This window comes from Lithobates pipiens, unplaced genomic scaffold (assembly GCF_037356315.1).
Source record: "Lithobates pipiens isolate NorthernLeopardFrog02 unplaced genomic scaffold, aLitPip1_a1.2 Scaffold_16, whole genome shotgun sequence".
NCBI lineage: Eukaryota > Metazoa > Chordata > Amphibia > Anura > Ranidae > Lithobates > Lithobates pipiens.
This window is the reverse complement of record NW_027507748.1, coordinates 204,900,692-204,923,570: the sequence shown is the minus strand read 5'-3', so window position 1 is coordinate 204,923,570 and position 22,879 is coordinate 204,900,692. Positions and strand designations below refer to the sequence as shown.

Below are 22,879 nucleotides of genomic sequence, written 5' to 3'. Positions count from 1 at the left end.
ATATTTTTTTTTTATCTGCAAAAAAATGTGCATTTATTATTTTTTGTTAAATGGTGAACTTATCCTTTAAAGGCTAAATCCAGCTTTAGCAACATGTTGCATCCCGTGCCCATATTTAGGGTGTAACATGTTGGTAAGCAAACCTCACCCCCACAGTGGCTTCCCTGTGACACATGTCACTTCTGAAATTGTGGTGCTCTGCCCACAGAACTGTATCATTCATTCAGAGAGCTCTGTGAATTATTGAACTACAAATCACGCCAGCCACTGTGTCAGGCAGACTTGTAGTTTTCTCCTGTAAAAAAATAAAATAAAATAGGCACTTTTATTTCTGCAAAAACATGTGCATGTTTTATTTATTTTTTAAAGTGAACTTAGCTTTTAAGTACACATCTAACTTATAATGCTTATTTACATGAGTAGAGTTTATTATTTTCTTAATTTTATTTTGGGGAATCCCTAAACGGGCATACTTACTAAAACACAGTACAAAGACCAATGGTGTGCAGTAAACCACTAAAACTAATTAGAGATTAATTGTCATTAGTCTGTATACTAATAGGGACTAGAACATTAATTATAATTACCTTCTTTTGGTAGTTGTACATTATTAGTTCTAATTATACCTTTCTAGATAAAAAGTCAGTCCAAATCAATTTAAAACATTTTAATTAATATTAGGAACATATTTTTTTCTAAACAAATAGCATTAAGTTATACCCACTCTACAAAGGTTCCTGCTTTGAACCAGGGACGTGCGGTGAGGTCAATGGCTGGTAAGGCACTGGCTAGTATCAGAGCCAGATACACACCACACAGGTTACATACGCCACGATTGTTAGAGCGAGAGCAATAATCCTAGCACTAGACCCCTCTGTAACTCTAAACATGTAACCTGTAACATTTTTTAAAGCGTCGCCTATGGAGTAGCGAAGTTTGGCGCCATTCCACAAGTGTGCACAATTTTAAAGCGTGACATTTTAGGTATCTATTTTCTTGGCGTAACATCATCTTTCACATTATACAAAAAAATCAGGCTAACTGAGTTTTTTTTTTAAATATTTATGACATTTTTTTCCCAAAAAATGCATTTGAAAAATTGCTGCGCAAATACTGTGCAACATAAAAAGTTTCAACAACCACCATTTTATTCCTAATGCCGCGTACACACGATCGAATTGTCCGGCGTACTTAGTCCGGCAAACAATCCGACGGATAGTCCGGCGGACTTTCTACCAAACGGACTTGGCCACACATGGACACACAGAAAGTCCGGCGTTTGCTAGTGCGATGACGTACAACACGTACGACGGGACTAGAAAAAGGAAGTTCAATAGCCAGTAGCCAATAGCTTCCTTCTCGTACTTGCTTCTGAGCATGTGTCATTCTTAGTCTGCCGGACTAGCATACTCACGAACGTATTGTCCGCTGAAAACCCAAGTCCGCTGAGAAAGTTTCGGCGGACCAAGTACGCCGGACAATTCGATCGTGTGTACGCGGCATTAGGGTGTCTTCTAAAACAAAACATATATAACGTTTGGGGGGTTTGAGTAATTTTCTAGCAAAAAAATGATGATTTGGAGAGAAGTGTCAGAATTGGCCTGGGTGGCAAGTGCTTAATTACCATAAGTAGGAATATACAAATAATTATTATATATTGTTAATTTACTATATTTTCAAAAACGTTACTTAACAGAGAAATTACTGAAGTTATAACTTCAAACCAGTAATTTCACAGTAATAGATAAATAATACATTATTATGTTTTTTTTTTCATTATTATGTTTTAATCAAGCTAACTCATATATTATAATGCTATATGTTATAACAATACCTTTTCAGCAGGCTGCAGATTCTCATTCTCCCTCTTAACTGTGTGAGAAAAACATGTGGGTAAATATTATACCCATAAACCCATAAATCTAGTTAAAAGGGCTGGGCTGGAAGGGAGCATTTGTCTTTTAGACACATGCCCACTTCTATGACACTGCAGTGAGAGGAGAGCCTTCACTGCAGCAATTTTATTGGACATCTTTTTCCAATGGTGCTTTACCATTGGTTCAAGACTCCAAGCTGTCCATGAATCTCAGTGCTTCTGACAAGAAGTGAGAGACACTGTGATCTCATCCTCTCAGTCTGCTGCAAACAGAGTTTGCCAGCTTGTATTTAAACTGGCCGCTCTGTGTGTAGCTTCTGACAGGCTGCGTAAGAAGCCCCGTATCTCCAGAACTATAGGTGACAGGAGCCCCAGTTTTGACCAACTGTGGGGTAGAACTTCAGCTACCTACCCGCCAAATTTGGGGTCCATATCACCTCAGGTCGCCGAGCTATGACCCTCGAAGCTCGATTGTTTTTTTGTTTTGTTTTTTGCTATTTTGTTTTTTATGTTCATGACACCTTCCTCCCCTGACTGCACATCCCTGCTATGAACTACATCATAACATTTGCTTGAAGCATTTTAGCTTGCACATGATTGGATAATAAAATCAGCAGAGCTTCCCCTCATTTCAGATCTGCCCCTTAGATTTACAGTGATTACACTTCCAAGTACACTTTCAGTGCACTTTGCACTTGTAGTTTGCACTTGTAGTGCAAAGTAGATTTGCCTTTCGTAACTAAACCCCATAGTATAAACCAGACATAGTGGCTAAATGCATGAGGATCAACTGGGGAGGACCAATCTGAAATATGACTTAATATTTAGTACATTATTGCTGCAGTTCATTGCAGTTTCACTGAGAGAGTATCCTTCTTAGGACTAGTTGACACTCTTATTCTAAAGTCTAGTACACATGATCAGAAAATCGAACAAAAAATACCGCATAAGTGATCATATGATAATCTGATTATTAGTACACAGCTTTCGAGAGCCGATCACAACAGTTCATCTGAAATTATCTGAAGGGACAAACACAAACATTTTTCTCGTATGATACCAGATCATACACTTTTTGTTTAATCATTACAGCATTCATCCGAAAAAGATCAGAAGAGCAAGACTGTGCATGCTCGGAAACAAAATCATACATTACAATACAATAAAACATATTACATCACTTCCGAAGTTGTATTCTGTCATACAAGAATTTTTGTAACTTTGGTAACCTCTTCATTTTCAATACGAGACTAGCATACAAAAACCAGACGATTATTCGTCTGATATGCTCATTGTATGTACGACGCTTAAGGTTTTATTTGGTTGTAACTGGGCACCATTGGTGGAGGGCAAACAGAAAATTGGTGAGTGTACGTTTCATTACAATTATATATCTTTCTGTGCAAGCCTTCTGTCTAAATTAAAAGAGCAGGATACTGCATGGTAAATACAGCACATGGAGGTTGATTTACTAAAGGCAAATAGGCTGTTCACTTTGCAAAGAAAGTTGCAGTTTGCAGGAGATGATGGAATGACAGCAGAGCTTTACCTCATTCACTAAGCTGTGGGGAAAATGACTTTGCAAAGTTGACACTCTATTTTCCTGTAGTAAATCCCACGATATATGGGCATAGAAAGAGTTCCCATCTCTAAACCTCACACTGGCAAAACTAAGACAAAGTGTTACACAAACTTTTTTCTTATATTGGATTAAAATGGGGCAGCACAGTGGGCTAAATGGTTAACACTTCCGCCTAGCAGAACTAGGAGCGTCAGAAACCCAACCACTGCATTACCTGCAGAGCGGTTTGCATGTTCTCTGTGTGCTTGAGTGGGTTGAGTGGGGGTTTCCTCCCAAACGCCAAAGACCTGCTGGTAGGTTAATTGGCTCCTGTCTAAATTGGCTCTAGTATGTATGAATGTGAGTTAGGGACCTAAAACTGTAAGCTCCTTGAGGGCAGGAACTGATGTGTAAAATATATAATATGCTGTGTAAACTGATGGCATTACCTGTAATTAATAAATCAATAAAATAATAAATGCAGTCAATATTAATTCTCTGGAATTTTAGCTGCATGCATTTTTGATTTGTTAACAAAGTACATTTTTTTATTCTAACCGTGGTAATAAAAGAACGTTTTTACTTATGCCGGTGGTCCTAAGGATCTCTGACGTTATGTCTGCCCTCATTTAAATGGTTGCAAACAGATTTCAGGATTAGCTACAGCTGCTGCTGGGCTATGGGCCATGTTGCAGATGGAAACATCTGCCAGTCTTCATGGTTTTTCATGCTGTGTCAATAGCTTTGAATCTTTAAATGTAGCTGGTGCAGGCTGATTTCCCGTATTTTATACCAAACTAGAAAGACTCTATCTTGGACATTTAAAAGTGCATAGAACCAATTTACTTCATTCTACCTTTGGATTTAACCAATTAAAGAGAATTTTTGCAGACTGAAAATCACTTGATGTTCTGCATGCCACTGGCAAAAACAAGCAAAAGAAAAAAATGCCCCATAAGTTGTCAGCTGTGGCTATGATCACATGCAACAATACTTTATGTGTTAAAACATAATATGTGCAACAAATATTTGGCTAGGTCAGGTCTTCTCTTCTGGGTGGCAATGTCGACTATATGAATAGCTCATGAAATCTTCTTGAACAGACCATTGTGCTTGTATAGTTATTTCAAATTCATCTTGGCTTAGTTACAAAGACAGTTTCCTTTTTTAAGTAACCAGCTTTCTTTTTCTGTCCTTCTCTGGCATCCTGAACGTTGTGTGAGCCTCACATTGTGCACTGCTCAAGTGTCAGAAGAAGACACGCTGTGTACAAGGTGGAGCAGAACATAATGTTCCGTGTACATCTCTGCATGCAAGCTAAAGACTTATCTTTTGCAAAGGAAGGATAAGTGATATGATTTGAGGATTTTAGAAATTCCAGCACAGGCTGAGCTTATATTGAGTAGACTGGCATGCTGGTGACATAATTACAACTTAGTAGTAAAGTTTTAAAGTGTCTTAATGACATTTACTTAGAATACTATAGTATATTATCATCTTCTGTTTAAAGTCATTCTGATTTTCAGATAACAACTAGCCAGTCAATGCACAGATATTTTAATGCACCATCATTGATCAAATCTAACTTTATGACCTTAAGTACTGCTGTCACTGCTGCTCCGGTACACTTCAACTCACTCCACAACCATCTGTGTCTAATGCTCCTTCTGCTCCTTCAAATGTGGACTGAGAAGCAGCTGCTGAATTTAGGGCAATATGATGATTGAGGGAGCAGTAACAAAACTACTTTTCTTTCTAGGCTTCTTTTTGGTCCTCCTTTTAGGTTTGTCTCCTTGTTTTACATTATTACTAAATCGTTGCATTATTTTTCTCACTTTGACTATTGAAACTCCATCCTTGTTGGTTACCTCTACAGTACACATACTACCCCTCCTGCAGTCTACCACAAATGCTGCTACCAGACTGATCCATCTTACCAATTGCTCAGTGTCCGCCAACCCTCTCTTGCTTCCATTTGCCCAACAAATAAAATTCAAAACACAAAGCCCTTGTACACACGGTCGGAAATTCCAACGGAAAATGTCCGATCGGACCGTGTTGTCAGATAATCCGACCGTGTGTGGGCTCCATCGGACTTTTTCCGTTGGAATGTCCGACCAACAAAGTTTGAGAGCTGGCTATAACATTTTCCGACAACATGATCCAATCGGACTTTGTCCGATCATTTGTGGAGAATTCCGATCAGACAAAGTGCCACGCATGCTCAGATCAAATTAGGAGACCAAAGCTATTGGCTACTAGCCCGAACGTAGTTCCGTCGTAACGAACTAACGTCATCAAGTTCCAAAAGATCGGATTTTCCGACAACTTTGTCCAACCGTGTGTATGCAACACCAGTTTCAGACCAAATCCGTCAGAAAAAATCAGACGGAAAAAAAATCAGATTTTGTTGTCGAAATATCCGACCGTGTGTACAAGGGCTTACCTGCTTGACCTCCTCTGTGGGGGGAGGCAAGCATCATATAAAGAAACAGAACTTCTTCTATATTTGACAGCATTCTGCTGTCAATCGTCCCTAGGAAAACAGTGGGTGCTGGCACCCGCTGCATTCCTAGCAACAGCCACTGTCACTGGCACATTGGCTTACATGGCTGGGAATCCCGGGCCATGGTAATATTTAGTCAGTGATGTCACCACTATCCCCAAACCTTCCCCTATATAGCTGATGACAGTTGGGGGATGGCAAGCATTGCAAATGATGATAAAAGTACTTTTTGGGGGATTTTTTTATTTAAATAAAGGACTTAACCCTTTGTGAGGGTATGTGGCCTGGTATGGTTCAGGAGAAGGGACACATGGGATTTTGCCCATCCCTTTTCTGGCTAGCCAGGCTGCATGCTTGGATTAAGGGTCTACTATGGATTTTTAAAGGGCTCTCATGCATTTTGTTTTTGTTTTCCCCTTTTAAATCCATACCAGACTCAAATGGTCTGGTTTGAATTTTGGGAGGGCATTACACATTTTTTTATTCTTGCTGTATTGGATAGCAAAATCCCATGAGTTCTGGGCCATCTTGACTCAGCATTCCATGACTAGGAGATTCTACATCAAGTGGTGTGCCTGCAGAGTAAGATAGGGAGATAGGGGTTGATTTACTAAAGGTAAATATACCGTGCACTTTGCAAGTGCAGTTGCTTCAGAGCTTAGTAAATGAGGTAAATCTTTATTCTGCAAAGAATACCTAATAACGTGCAAGGAAAATTAAAAAAACAGCATTTTTGCTTTTACATGATTGGATGATGGAAGTCAGCAGAGCTTCTGCTCATTTACTAAGCTCTGGAGCAATTGCTCATGCAGAGTGCAACTGCACTTTACAAAAAGCACAGTCTATTTTCCTTTAGTAAATCAACTCCATAGGAACAGAACCCGCTGGTTAAAGAGGTTGTAAACCTCAGAAAAAAAAAACCTGCAAGACAAAGGCATAATGAGCTAGTATGCATTGCTTACTAGCTCATTATTAAATACTTACCTTAGAACAAAGATGTTGCAGTGGCACCCGCACACCTCTGACACGGCCGACATCTTTACCAGAGTTTCTTCTGGGTTTGCATGCTCCAGAATGCACGTGGGAGCTATCGTTCACATCACGGGGCTCGGAAGGAACTGCACCCAGGGCCATTCCGTCAAAGCACATGCGCCATTGATGTCAGTGGCTGCATGCAATGTAAATATCTCCTAAACTGTACACGTTTAGGAAATATTTACATTACCTAGAGGTAAGCCTTATTATAGGCTTACCTATAGGTAAATGTCTGCAGAGGAAGTTTACTTCCTCTATAAGGAGAGAGTAGAGATAGTATTAGGGAAAGGTAAATGTTGAGAAGGGAAAGAATAGGTATCTCATTAAATGGTTTTTCCCACTGTCAGCTTCTTGGAACAGTCCCCCATTGACATGCAGATATCTACAGGGACTTTTTGGGATTGCAGTGTGACCAAGCAATATCATTGCTGAACTCCCACCAAGGGATATTCTCCTCTGACATTCTGTGGTCTTTAAAGGCTTGATATCTTATTATTGGAAAGTGCCTCATGGATAAGCAGAACCCTCTTCTGTTTGAGGAAGAGTTTGGCCTGCAGCATAAGCAATGGGGCCAATGCTGTAAATGGCCTTAGTTCTGTGAACATTTAACTTCTACAATATAACACATTTTAAGTATCGACAATGTATGTATACTGATTAGGCCTCACCTACATTCACATTTTGATGCTAGTATATTATAATGCTGTGGTTCGTATGTGTATTTTACAGTGTTTTGTACCTCCTTATTATACAGGCATACCCCACTTTTAAATACACAATGGGGTTTATTTACTAAAGTTGGAAAGTGCAAAATCAAGCTCACTTCTGCATAGAAACCATTGAACTTCTAACCTCAGCTTGTTTAATTAAGTTTTGGTAATAAACCCTGGAAGCTCATTGGTTTCTATACAGAAGTGAGCCTGATTTTGCACTTCCCAGCTTTAGTAAATAAAGCCCATTGTGTACTTAATAGTGGGGTATGCCAGTACACAGTAGCTCCTTACTCTTTTTTTTACATTCAGTCCTTTATACCTTTCTATTGCATGCTGTTTCACCCAAATGTTATAAATGTAACAGAATGCAATGTCTGCACATTCCTTTTTCCCCTTAGTAAATTTTACAATCACATTATAATATGCATTGGACCTCAAACCAATCTCAAACTATGAAACTCTAAATCCACATTCAAAATCAACACCACCGTCCTAATATACCCATTTAAGGAATGGATACATAGGGGTGGCTTTACTAAAGGCAAATAGACTGCGCACTTTACAAAGTGCATTTGCACTCAGCAAGTGCAATTGCTCCAGAGCTTTGTGAATGAGGTAAAGCTTCACTTTGCAAAGAATATCCAATCACGTGCAAAGAAAATAAAAAATTTAAAAATAATTTTTGCTTGTACATAATTGGATGATGGAAGTCAGCAGAGCTTATGCTCATTTACTAAGCTATGGAGCAACTGCTCTTGCAGAGGGCAACTGCACTTTTCAAAGTGCATAGGATATTTGCCTTTAGTTAATCAACCTAATAGCCCATACTAAAAATTGAATTAGTGAAAAACTTTCCTGGTCTTCTTCTTCTTTTTCTTGTATAGGATTTATATAATGCCAACTGTTTGTGATGCACTTTTCAATGAAAGGGAGACAGTACAGTTACAATACAATAGGCTTAGGAGGGCCCTGCTCGTGTGAGCTTACAATCTTCATATCACACGCTTGATATTTTGCTCAGCCAGCCACAATTTTTATAAACAAAGCTTTTTATCTGTAACCATCAGGGATTGTTAGACAGTTCTTTGATGGAATGTGAAGGGGTCTGTACATATTTTGTCAACACCCGTAGTGAGTTTGTTGAAAGTCATTTTAAGCAATGATGAATACTGATCTTTAAGTGGGTTTTAGACTATAGATGTAAACAGAGATTATAGAGAACTGCACGTTCTTTTAAGAAAACTGTCTTAAGAACTATATAAGCTAATATAAATATCAGTCCTATACTTGTGCTGTGTCCTCATATATACTTTCTATCTCTTTCAACTTGTTCTTTCTACACCTGACGCCTTCAATATTTTAAAAAATGTAGAGCAAATGATAAGCTGAGTTATATGTTTCTGGCTGTAACTTTTACAGATTTGCTCCATAGTTTATAATAGCTCTGTGTTTTTTTCTTGTCGGATCTAATTGTTCTTTTTACCTCTCTAGAAATGTCATGATGGATATTGCCGAGAGAAGTCTCACAGAACATGAAATAATGACTCTCGGACGCTACTACAGTGTACGTGAGAAGCCAGAGGTTGATTTAGGCCTATTGATGGCTGTAGCTCAAGAACAGCTGAAGAAAAAGTCATTTGAGAACTTCAGCAAACTCACTGATGCTTTTGTGTATAATGACCGCGAAAGGTAAAAATATTGTCAGAGATTATATATGTAGGGAGTCAGCAACCTTTGTCTCCTAAATAGGTTTTGAATTTTGAGTCAGCATCCTGTGTGTACTACAAAGTATGTTATTTGGTGAACGTTCAAAAACACTGGAATCCTAACTTTTGGCATTTGTGTCCGTGTATATATGGTAGGAGAAGGCTACCATCTAAGCACTTCACCACTAGAGCAATTTGTTTTCATTTTTTGAACACATGTAAATATAATTTCTGAGTGCAGAGGCCCTGTAGAGTAAAAAGACGGTATTTGCATTTTTTTATGTAGTACAATATTTGTACAACTGTTTATAAAATCTACTGTATATTTTCAGAAAAAAAAACACACTAAAATAAATGTTAGTGCACACAAATTCCCAATTTATTTTTACAAAATAAAAGATGAAATAGTGTCAAATAAGATAGATAAGGTAGATAGGAAGCCTTAAAACTGCATGTGCCTATGAAATAGTTAAAAAATACTGTACTTAAAATGATAAATATTTCATCCTATATTAAAGTATCTGACATTTATTTAATTTACCAGAAACATATTGATCAAATATGCTAATGTACCACGATTGTTAGCTAAATAATACATATATATATAAACACCCATCTATTAAGTGTCATCTAGAGCAGTGGTTCTCAACCCTGTTCTCAAGTACCCCCAACAGGCCATGTTTTGTGAATTTCTCTTAGGTAAAATAGCTGTCCAAAATACCAAGCCATTGACTCTAATTTAAGGCACCTCTGCAATTTCCTAACAATGGTTTCACAGAAGCTTCCTCAACTGTCAGAATCAGCCTTTCTCAACCAGGGATCCTCCAGAGGTTGCTAGGAGTTCCTTGAGCAGTGTCAGATTGATCTCCCACCAACACCCTAGGAACCCGGAAGTGACGTCCATATCCGGTTTTACTTTATGCTGTCTGTCTTATGTGCTTGTCTCTACTTCGCTTGTGAGTAGTTTTAAACCTTTTTAATAAAATTGATACATGTTTGAAATACTACACTATGGCGGTCCTTTTTAATCCATTAACTTGAGTTTACCTGCCATTCATGAGGAAGTTAGAGAAGTCTCCTAAAGATTGTGTTACACAGCCGTTTCTGCGATCATCCTGATGTCCATTACTTATTTTGCTGTTTACCCACAGCAGTGAGGTAATTGTATAGCATTTGCACTTTCTGCACGGATCATCACGGATGGATTGACTGCCCAGCACGTTGCACGTTTTATTCAGTGTTTCTACCGAATTGCACGATTTGATTTGATTGTGTATGGGACATTTTATCTTTAATCACGCTGGTCACTTGGATTTAATATTTTATATATATTTTTTACTTCTTTTTTTATACCTGTTTTTTTGCTCCATTTTTTATACTTTGCAACAAGTTTTACCCACTCTATATATGTATTTTGGTCTATATGATAAATTTGCGTCTTTTTGCACATAAAGTCACTTTATGGTCTATGCACTAGTTATCACTTTAATATATGCACAGATATCTGTCTTTGCTCCACTATATACATATTGTAATAAGTTTACACACTCTATATATGGATTTTGGTCTATATGACAAATTTGCGTTTTTTTGCACATAGAGTCACTTTATGGTCTATACACTAGTTATCACTCTAATATATGCACAGAGGCATTTTCTGATTTATTTATGCACAGTTGCACTTTATATAATTTTATAATCGCATATTTGTGGTTTACTGCGATTTATTGTATGGTTTGAAATCAGCGCATCACATTCTCTATTTCAATTCCCACCAACACCCACCACTAGAGATAAGGTTTGAATTTGGATAGCAGTTGGGTTGATTTTAAAGATTCATACCCCATAGATTTCACTAGGGTTCGGTTTTAAGTTCATAATTTTCAAATGTAATGATGGGTTCAACAAATTCCCAACAAACAAAACACATTTGCTCACCTCTACCCATCACTACTATAAGAGATAGACTTTTCCACAGACATCCAATAGTATGTGTTGGAAGGCAACATGGTTTAATATCATATTTGTGGAGTTTCACTGCCTGGTTGATACAGCCATTTGGTTTACGTTGGAATTTCTTCCAAGTATTCTTGGAATGCCAGGCCAGCTGTTACTGAAGGATGACTTGGGTCAAATAGCGGTGATTCATGGACAAACGCTGTCCCTAGTGGAGATTACAGCATGCTTCCTGGAGGATGGGCGAAAAAAGAATATACTTCCTGGCGATTAGGAAGGACTATATATCGAAAATTTGGTGCATGTACTGTGCCCTCCAAGGTGACACCACTCTGCGCCTTATGGATGAAAATTACCTAAAGTGCAAAAAGTAATGGAGATCTGCATGCAGCTACTATACTTTTTAAAAAGTCATTGAATAAAAGACAATAAATGAGAGATCATATATAAAGTAAATTACTCTAAAATATTGCAGCAGCGCTCAATTCTGTCCATCAAAACATTATGAACATTCCAATGTCATGTTTCAAACATATAAATAGAGTCCTATAAAATCTCAGAATGCACAGGAAAAATGTAAAAGTGGTTTTAAGTGAAAAGAACCTTGCTGTTTTTGTCTGAAGCTTCCACCAAATATCACCACGTGAGGCAACGAAGCTCCCCTCAATGGAAATACACTCACCAGACCCAGTTAAAATACACACATTTGAAAATAAAGATCTTTGCTTTTTCCACTTTCTCCCTGTTGTTTCAGATTCTCTCCACCAGATGTCAGCCAAGCATGGGATGGGTTCACGACATATACAAAACACATAGTGTAATCCCCTTTACTTTATTAATATCAATAAACCCCCCACACATCCAGTTCTGCGTACCAAAACGTATAACTTTAAGAGCAAAAATATAAATGCACTGTGCCTTTTAGACTTTCCGACCGCTGGAAGGATCCGAGACATCCGCTGTGTATAACAGTGGATGATTTCCTGGATATCCAGCAAGTTGAAAGGCTCGTCTTGAGGCACAAGTGTCACATCCGGTAGGCCACGTCCCCGACATTTCGGCACAAACTGAATTCTTTCGAGGATGTGGCCTACCTACCGGAAGCCTGTGTTAAGCCTGCGTTCCACGGCTCTGCAGCCAATCAGAACGCATGCACTAGGGATGGCTCTACAACCAATCCGAACGCATACACTCGAGACGAACGGCGTCTGTGTCCAATCACCGATGCCGTATGTCTGCTAACAGGCCCTATTAAATGATGTTCGTATGTTCACAGAAATTATATGACAGCCAAATCTCTTATATCTTAGGTATTAATTTAAAATGCCTGCATAAGATCATTATAAATATAAAACCCGATATGATTATACCTAAACTTGTTACTTAGGCAGATTATTCACTCGGGACTTCATAAATATATAAATATATCATTTGCAGAAAAAAAACCTTCTAAAATATAGAGACATAACAAAGACCATATATAACCATTATTACATGTAATATGAGTATCATTCACCCCCTGCAGGCTAAATCATTGCCTGCTGTTATGTGAATGAGGGTGAATGTTAAATATAACCATACAATTAATATTAATCCCCTAATTTATTTACTAGCTAATATTTATTAAGAGTATAGACACCTCCTGAAGGGTGCATTTGAATTCCTTCCTTTATGTGTCTGACATTCACTTCCTTTTTAGGTTTCAGGGTGTCTAAATCTCGTAGAACCAATCCCTTAAAGCGGGAGTCCGCCGGGACTCCGCGTTTTTTTTTTCTTTAAAAGCCAGCAGCTACAAATACTGCAGCTGCTGACTTTTAAAATAGTGACACTTACCTGTCCAGTGCGCCCGCGATGTCGGCACCCGAAGCCGATTTCTCGATCGTCTCTCGGGTGCTGCCGCCGCCATCTTGGGTATGGGAATCAGGAAGTGGAGCCTTTCGGCTTCATTTCCCGGTTCCCTACTGCGCATGCGCGAGTCGCGCTGCGCAATAAGGACGGTCCCCGCTGCCTCTGGGATCTGTGTGTTTCCCAGCAGGCAGCGGGGGACTTTCGGAAAGGGGCGTAATCTACGCCCCTTTCTGCAGAGAGCTATCCCGGAAGTGGGTGCAGATACCTGTACTGTACAGGTACCTGCACCCCCCTCCCCCCTGAAAGGTGCCAATTGTGGCGCCGGAGGGGGGGAGGGTTCCGATGAGCGGAAGGTCCACTTTAGGGTGGACCTCCCCTTTAAATACTTCAATTTGATGGTTCAGATTGTTTGGAGGATTGAACAAGGATTTATTTTTTAATCCACTATTGACCACTTTATTACTGTACCCCACTGGTGCTGTCACTCTTGGTGTACTCCCTACAAAATGTTTTTTTTATATTCAGTTTCCTGATATATTTGTGGATGTCTATAAAGACATTAAACTTATTAATCGGCTTTTTTATGCCTTAAGCAAAATGGAAGATCTCCCACATAATCAAAAAGTGTTTCTAGGGAATGCTTTAGACTTCTGCCTAAACCACAATTATTTCTGGTACAATAATTTTTGATAGGAGTTTTACCTACAACAGAGATACGGTGCACTGTCTCTTTAAATGTATCATCATTGTACTAAAGTGCTCTTGTGCATAAAAAATGTATCCATATGAGCCAAAGTGCTCATGCACGTGAAAAAAACCTCATACAGACATTTGCAAATAATTGTACAAACCTGTGCAAATAATGAGTGTGTTCTGACACAAAATGCATTGGGCAGAGCCTATTTCTGAGGTCATCATGCATGCTGTTGGTCAAGCAACGGTGCATTTTTTTATACCTGATTCACTCTGCTGTTTGCGAGTATTATACTATTTAATACATTGCACTTTTCTGGATGATATTGAGCTATGAAATTTGGTTTATTCTTTTCTGAGTGACACAAGGAGCTTTGGCTGGAGACACTTGAAAGCCATGAGGGGGTTGAGAGCCATATGCTAGGGAGCTAAGCTGTTGCTGCTGAGATCATAGAGAGTTTTTATGCTTTTTAGCTTCTTGTAATTTGGAGGTTAACAACTTTTGGTAAGCAGTTTGCACAGGTGGAGGTGGTGATACAGATGAAGGTGCATGGCAGTTCTTAGAGATTTTACAAATTATATGGACTTTGGATGCCTTGGATCATATGGAATTGGATAGACTTTTATGTATTTGTTATGCACTTTTTCAAACAATTTGCACAAGTTTGCACAATTATTTGCAAATGTTTGTATAAGTTTTTTTCATGCACATTAGCACTTTGGCGCATATGCATTCATTTTTTACGCACAAGAGCACTTGATTACAATATTGTTACATTTAAAGACACTACACACCTTATTGTAGTAGTATATTGTATATGTATTCTGTATTCAGATCTTTTAGGATGCAGCAGTCTCCACAATCATTGTGACACGGAGAGCAGGTTGACCTTTCCACCGAGTATCTGAATTCAGTAACAGGGTTGCTTGGGTTCTGAGAAAGGGAGAGGTGTGGGCTAGGAGAACTTTATCTAGGAACCACACTTACTCTTTAACCACTTTCAGACCAGACCACTTTTTGCGATTCGGCACTGCGTCGCTTTAACTGACAATTGCGCGGTTGTGCGACGTGGCTCCCAAACAAAATTGACGTCCTTTTTTTCCCACAAATAGAGCTTTCTTTTGGTGGTATTTGATCACCCCTGCGGTTTTTATTTTTTGCGCTATAAACAAAAATAGAGCGACAATTTTGAAAAAAACGCATTATTTTTAACTTTTTGTTATAATAAATATCCCCCAAAAATATATAAAAAAACATTTTTTTCCCTCAGTTTAGGCCGATACGTATTCTTCTACATATTTTTGGTAAAAAAGATCGCAATAAGCGATTATTGATTGGTTTGCGCAAAAGTTATAGCGTTTACAAAATAGGGATAGTTTTATAGCATTTTTATTAATAATTTTTTATTATTTTTTTTTTACTAGTAATGGCGGTGATCAGCGATTTTTATTGTGACTGCGACATTGTGGGGGACCCATCGGACATTTTTGACACATTTTTGGGACCATTGTCATTTATACAGTAATCACTGCTATATAAATGCAGTGATTCCTGTGTAAATGACACTGGCAGTGAAGGGGTTAACCAGTGGGTGGCAGTGTAGGGGTTAAGTGTTCCTAGGGGTGTGTTACTAACTGTGGGGGGGTTGGGCTTTCATTTAGTGAACACTGATCTCTGCTCCAATCACATGGAGCAGAGATCAGCGTCACTAGTTGCTAGGCAGAATGGAGAAATGTTGTTTGCAACGGCACTTCTCCATTCGGCCGCTCCGTGAGATGATCGCGGGGATGCCCCACAACCGGACTCACGGGGGTCCCGACCAGCGCGGGAGCGCACCGCCGGCGGCGCGCTCCCGATGGCAGGGCGGCAAATTTAAAGGAACGTACATGTACGCCCATTTGCCTGCCCGTGCCATTCTGTCGACGTACATCGTTGTGCGCTGGTCGGCAAGTGGTTAAAGTACTTGTAAGCAAGTAAGGGCAAACTACCTCTCCCCTTCTTTCCTAGTCCAAATATTTCTCCAACGTCAGAGAAGCCAGCAACTTCCTTCATCAGCAAGGATCTACACCACCTCTGGTGATTCTGTATTCCTCTTCACTAAGTCAATGGATTACACACAACTTTTTCACTATAGGCCTCAATGGGGAAACCATCTTTTTGCTTGCTTGCAAGAAGAAGGCTTCTCCATTCTTGCCTATGAAGAAAGGCTACAGTTCACTGGCTTGGCAGAAAGAGGTGGGGGCTTCAACATAGTTTTAGTACTGTTATTCTTTAGGTTTCAAATTTGACATTAAACTCAGATACCCCATCTCTTATCTGCATGTATGTGAAACGGAAAGCGGCCAAACATGTACTGATTACTGGAATAGTTAATTTGTTTTTAACCCGTTTAACTGATAATTAGGATGCACGGGCTGCTCCAAAATTTTTATGTTTGGCAGATGACCTTTTGCACGAAAAATAAATGCTGCCTTTGCATATGACTGTAATCTTGGTAGTTTGTTGCTATTGTTTGCTGCATGAACAATATGGAGTTGATTTACTAAAGGCAAATAGACTGTGCACTTTTCAAAGTACAGTTGTACTCTGCAAGAGCAGTTGCTCCAGAGCTTAGTAAATAAGGGGAAGCTTTGCTGACTTCCATCATCAAATCATGTGCAAGCAAGAATGCTGTTTTTTATATTTTCCTTGCATGTGATTGGGTATTCTTTGCAAAGTGAAGCTTTATCTCATTTAATAAGCTCTGGAGAAACTGCACAAAGTGCACAGTCTATTTGGCTTTAGTAAATGAGCCCCTATGATTAGCATGGCTCAGGTTACCAGGACCACACATATGAGCCCACACATTATACATTTATTATATGTTGTCTACATACCTGACACACTCAACACTATAACACAATGCAGCTCAAGAAAGTAAACATTTGTTTAAAATCTGAGGACCTCAAAAACTGACTGTAGGTGCCCAATTGGGGTCTTGATTCGCACGTTGCATACAGATGTACTAGAATATACAGTATGTCTAGCCAGTCCTTGTTGCTATTGTATTTTGGCTTATATTTTGCACTTTGCATTTATTTGATATCTGTGTGTAAGCTGTACGGTTTAGTTACTTTTTTGTTTAATTTGTATGTCGTTAACAACAAAGGTTCATGCCCTACCTTTTCCTTTCCTATTTTATAGAAAAGGTTTGCTTCCATTCCAAGAAACTAAAACTATCTGCAAAGCCTTCAAGCTACCATTAGATGATGACATTCTTCGAGTTTTATTGGAAAAGTAAGTAACATGGTTATATTTAAGACATGCTTGGATATGTGTCACTTGCATAAAATATTTCTATGTGAATTTAAGAAAGCACACACACTTACATATTCTTTTAAGAATATAATTTTTCAGTTCAGCTATAGTACTTGCCTTCATACAGACTTGGCAAAAGACACGTGAAAGCTGATATCAACCTGCAGTGAAAGCGCTTAGGAGTAGGAACTCTTGTGCTTGGACAAAGTAGAGCGCTCAGGATGGGTGTCACCAGTATAGTAGGCAGTAGGCGGGCAGTGACCAGGGGAGGGCTGGGCCAGGGGGCAGGGATGCCATTTCCCCCCTGGGCTGCTCTGATAAGCGGTGGCAAAGGCTGCTGTGTCGTCAGCTCAAAACCGCAACATGCACAGTTCTTGAGCTGGCCAAGTCCAGTACTGTGAGCCAGCGATGTCTTCATGTCAGGGCTGACAGTCTGTGTTACACAGCACAGCCCCGCCCAGCCGCTCCCTACTCCACACCATTGTCTGGCAGAGGCTGGACCTGCTCTCTGCTCAATCTGAGCAGTTGGCTGGAATCCAGCGAGGCTCCTGGGAGGCTGGGACCATCCAAGTAAGTGAGTTTTTTTCTAGCAGCCTGTGCCAGTACCTTGCCCTCCTAGGGCTAGGTGGTATGATGTGGGCTCTCACTGACATGCTGCAGTTTGGCTGCAGTGCTGGTGTACTGGCAGTCATCCTGCATGTTGCCCCTGGGACATAGAGGATGCACATTTTTACTGCATGTTCTGAAAGTGCACAAAACGTCAAGCATGCTGCATGTTTGGTGCACTTTCAGAACATGCAGCAACAAAGAGTAACCTAAAAGAAGTCTGAGGGGGTGTGACACCCGCCAGTACACCTGCACTGCAGCCAAACCACAGCACACCAGTGTGAGCCTAAATGCTTGTATTCACTTGCAGCAGCCACTGCCACTCCTCTGAAAAGTGATCCATGCTCAGGTCACTTTTCAGAGGCATTTGACAGGCAGTGAATAGTTGATATCACATTTCATCCCTGCCTGCTTTAACCCCCCTAAATGCCAATCCCTGCAGGTAATGACACAGTTCACTTTGAACTCCACCTTATTTCCATTACTCTCTGTAGGTATTAGATGTGGTCTGTGCATTTCTTACTATCCGCAATTGAGACAGGAGGAACCTGCACCCTGGTGAATCTGGTGTTCATGCCGGGGAAACAGCAAGACTTGCCTGTTTTGGCCTGCTGCGCTCACTGTGACTCTCAGCTACTCTGCTTGCTTGGCTTGCCCAGTGGTGTGGTGCCCACTCACCAGAGAAGCTCCAGACTCCACAGGTAGTGCTTAGTGTGGTGGCAGTGACAGCACAGTCTTTAGTCTTCATCTTCCTGCAGGCTCATTGGTCTGTGTACTGGGTGTGGGGAAGGGGCAAGCTCTTTTTCTCAGTCTCTCTGGGGGCAATCATGCAGTCTCTTTCTGATAGACTGCTCCATTCTCTGAGAGACTGCTCCACTTCACACTGCCTGTACAGAGACTGACTGCTTCACAGTGCCTGCACAGAAAGTGACTGCTCTCTCTGTGCAGGCAGTGTGAAGTGGGGTCTGTGCAGGCAGTGTGAAGCGGGGTCTCTCTCTGTGGAGGCAGTGTGAAGTGGGGTCTGTGCAGGCAGTGTGAAGCGGGGTCTCTCTCTGTGGAGGCAGTGTGAAGTGGTCTCTCTCTGTGGAGGCAGTGTGAAGCAGTCTCTCTCTCTCTGTGCAGGCAGTGTCAAGCAGTCTCTCTCTCTCTTTGGGGCAATGTGGAGCAGTCTCCCTCTCTCTCTGTACGGGGAATGTGGTGTAGATGGGTGGTGAGCTGATTCAGTGGTTCAATGGGCCACTTGACTGGACTTGCCCCTCAGGTCTAAGGCTGCCAGCCCTCCCCTGGCAGTGACACAGTGTCCAGCACTGCAGAATGTATTAAGTATGTAATTCAATAGGAATGGGTGGATCACTGTGACCATCTGTACTATCAATTGTCGATCATCTATGACCCAAGTAGTTGTGTCTATACATTTTTAACTATCTATGACCCAAGTAGTTGTGTATATACATTTTTAACTATATTCCGATTAAGTATTACAATTTTATCTAATTTTCATCATTTGTCAGCACCGTCAAAATCCGTTTCTCCCCTCTCCCTTTATACAATTAACTATTTGGAATGAGGTGCTAACCTTTTGGGTGTTCTACCTCAAGCCGGACATACTCTACAAAAGTGTATACCATATTTATCGGCGTATAACACACACTTTTTCCCCCTTAAAATCAGCGGAAAATCACGGGTGCGTGTTATACTCTGAATTACATAGAGCCGTGCTCTCCTGTGTACCCTCCGCTCTGTCACTCACAGCCACTCCTCCTGGCCCCCGCATTGGGCCACTGTTCTGCTTATCATATGAGCAGGGCCAGGAGGCGTGGCTGTGCGTGACTGAGCGGCATGTACACAGGAGATCGCAGCTCTGTGTAATTCAGTGGTACTTGCTCCTCCTCTTCCCTTGGAGACAGCAAGGATAATCCAACACTGGCAAGGCTGCAATGATGGGAAAGGTGAGACTGCATTAATTTAATGACTGCAGATGGGCACTGAGCAGGGTGCATTGATGGACAGTTTAGAGGCTGCAGATGGGCACTGAGCAGGGTGCATTGATGAGCTGTGACACAAATTTTTCTTCAAAGTTCTTTATTTAAAATGTAAGTTTTTTCCTTAAAATTCCCTCCTAAAATTTGGGTGCGTGTTATACGTCTGTGCGTGTTATACACCGATAAATACTGTAATTTGACAAAGTGTATCTTTTGTGAATGTTAAGTTGTGGCCCTTGTTTTACATAAAGGTATCGATTGTGAGACATAATATTTTGTTTTTACCTTCACCTGTAGTAGATAGATAGATAGATAGATAGATAGATAGATAGATAGATAGATAGATAGATAGATAGATAAACATATACTTTATTGTCATTGTATTCAGTACACCATTTCGTAAAACTCCTTCACAACAACAGTAATAAATAGCACAAAAAATATAACACAGCCATATGTATACACCATTAACAATTATCCAAAACACATGCCTTCTTGCCCATATAATACACTTCACCTAGGCATATACTTAAAAAGTCCAAAAAATCAAGATAACATACTTTATATTTTATTCCCTTTCCAAACGCCATTTCTATCAGCGATGGCAAGCCTTCACGTCAACCACTCTATCCACTGAGGAAACTTCTTCCCTTGTTAACTCATTCTGTTACTTTCAAGATATCCTACAAATGCAGTGCTGACAACACCTGATGTGGTCTTTGCATAAACTTTATCATTGCTAGTTTGAGCTAAATCTACCAACCTTTCTCACATGGGACAAATGCTTTTTATTCTCCACCATGCAGCCAACAGACCATGCTGTAAAACAGTGGAAAAGGACACTCTCTATAATGCAGTGGTAACATTTAACCAGGAATTGTAATGGCAATCCAACCTATTTAAGTCTCTTGAAGTGCAACAGTCTCTGTGCCTTCCTAACTGAATTGTAGATATTAAGGGGCCATGCCAATTTTTTTGTTATACACACTTCCAGAAATATGATGTTATCTACACTATCCACCTAGGTAAAATGTTAGCAAGCTGACTTATTATTGGTTTGGATGCTGAATGTCCAAGATGGTAGACTTGATTGTACACTGGCTACATCGTCTGCCTATGTGTGTAGTAGCTTTCATCAGGCTTTAGCTGCTCATGTATTCTGAAGCTTGTCTCATGCACCTGATATCTGTACCAGTTTTCTCCTTTAAAGGGGTTCCATTTAGAAGAGGCAATTGTATGCCCCAACCTTGGATCATAATAAAGTTTTTTCTTTTCTTGTTTTTTTTTCTGTGATTGGGAATATTCTGCAAAAGGTGAACGTTAGGCATATATAAAAACCTAAATGAATACAGTTCTGTATTAACTAATAATCAATAATTTTATGTTTTAGGCAAGCAGGTAGGTAGGGTTTTAAAACAAATCCTGTGTTCTAATGCAGTTTTTCACAACGCACATAGACATGTGGTACTGTATAAGTATGTTGACACTCATCCAGAAGGGCATCCCACTGTATACAGTAACCAATGCACCTGCACTAAAGCAAACCACAAAACATAGATTTCAATGATCTGTACATTGTTTTTCAACTAATTTAAAGTGACACTAAACTCTGGTTTAACCAGTTCCCTAGCGCCGCATTGTAAAATGACGGTGGCAGGAACTGTTCCTCCCTCTGGGTGGGCATCGTATGGCGTCCTCTGCTTCCAGGCATTGTGGAGAGTGCGCATCGCTGGGGACCTGATGCGCGTGCCCGGCGGCCGCGATGTCCGCTGGGCACCTTTGATTGCCCAGTAACAGAGCCAGGACACACAGCTCCACATTTAACCCCTGCAGCGCCTAGTGTTAACCCCTTCCCCGCCAGTCACATTTATACAGTAATCGGCACAGTAATCGGTGAATTTTTTATAGCACCAATAAATAAAATATTATTTAATTTATATATGTGAATGGTCCCAAAATAGTGGCAAAAGTGTCTGATCTGTCCGCCGCAACGTCACAGTCATGATAAAAATCGCTGCCATTAGTAGTAAAAAAATAAAAATTAAATAATAAAAATGACAAATCTATCCCCTATTTTATAGAAGCTATAACTTTTGCACAAACCAATCAATATACACTTATTGGGAATTTTTTCACCAAAAATACGTAGAAGAATATATATCGGCATAAACTGAGAAAAAAAACGTTTTTTAAGAAAATGGGGTATTTATTATAGCAAAAAGTAATAAATATTGTGTTTTTTTTTCTCAAAATTGTCGCTCTTTTTTTGTTTATAGTGCAAAAAAAAAAACACGCAGAAGGGATCAAATACCACCAGAAGAAAGCTCTATTTATGGGGAAAAAAACAAATTTATTAAAAAACGATCAAAATTTAATTTGGGTACAACCATCGCATGACCGTGCAATTGTCATTCAAAATGTGACAGCGCTGAAAACTGAAAATTGGCCTGGGCAGGAAGGGGGTGAAAATGCCCTGTATTGAAGTGGTTAAGAAAAAATCTACTCAAGTATATTTCTAGTACCTTCTATTGTTCTCAGCCTCCTCTAAATCTCAGAATTCCTTTTTTTTGCTGCTGTGATCCAACTTTCTGTTAGTGGGTGGCTACGTTCATTCTTTATGGTCCCAATGGGGTTGATTTACTAAAACTGGAGAGTGAAAAATCTGGTGAAATTCTACATAGAAACCAATCTGCTTCCGTTTTTTTTTTTTTGTTTTTTTTTTGTCAAAGCTTAATCTAACAAGCTAAAGTTAGAAGCTGATTGGCTACTGTACACAACTGCACCAGATTTTTCACTCCCCAGCTTTAGTAAATCAACCCCATTGTGTGCATGAATGTAGCGACCCTCTCTTGCTCACTGCTGAGATGAACTGGGTACTATGGACTATGGGATTTGTAGTGTGTATAAAACAGTCCACATAACCAAAAAGGAGAGATTTAAGAGCTCACAGAGGACATTACAAGAAGGCAGAAAAACACAGTACAGGCATACCCCACTTTTAAGTACACAATGGGGTTTATTTACTAAAGCTGAAAAGTGCAAAACCAGGCTCACTTCTGCATAGAAACCAATGAGCTTCCATGTTTTATTACAAAAGCT

The 22,879-nt window shown here is 39.9% G+C and overlaps 1 protein-coding gene across 1 annotated transcript in view; it reads left to right on the top strand.

Moving 5' to 3' along the window:
* EFHC2 (EF-hand domain containing 2) overlaps positions 1 to 22,879 on the top strand; it is a 154,008-nt gene that overhangs the window by 117,665 nt on the left and 13,464 nt on the right. Inside the window, exons 12-13 of the mRNA XM_077480923.1 lie at positions 9,183 to 9,380; positions 17,079 to 17,171. Coding sequence (XP_077337049.1) covers positions 9,183 to 9,380; positions 17,079 to 17,171 — 291 coding nt within the window. The remainder of the gene's footprint in view (positions 1 to 9,182; positions 9,381 to 17,078; positions 17,172 to 22,879) is intronic.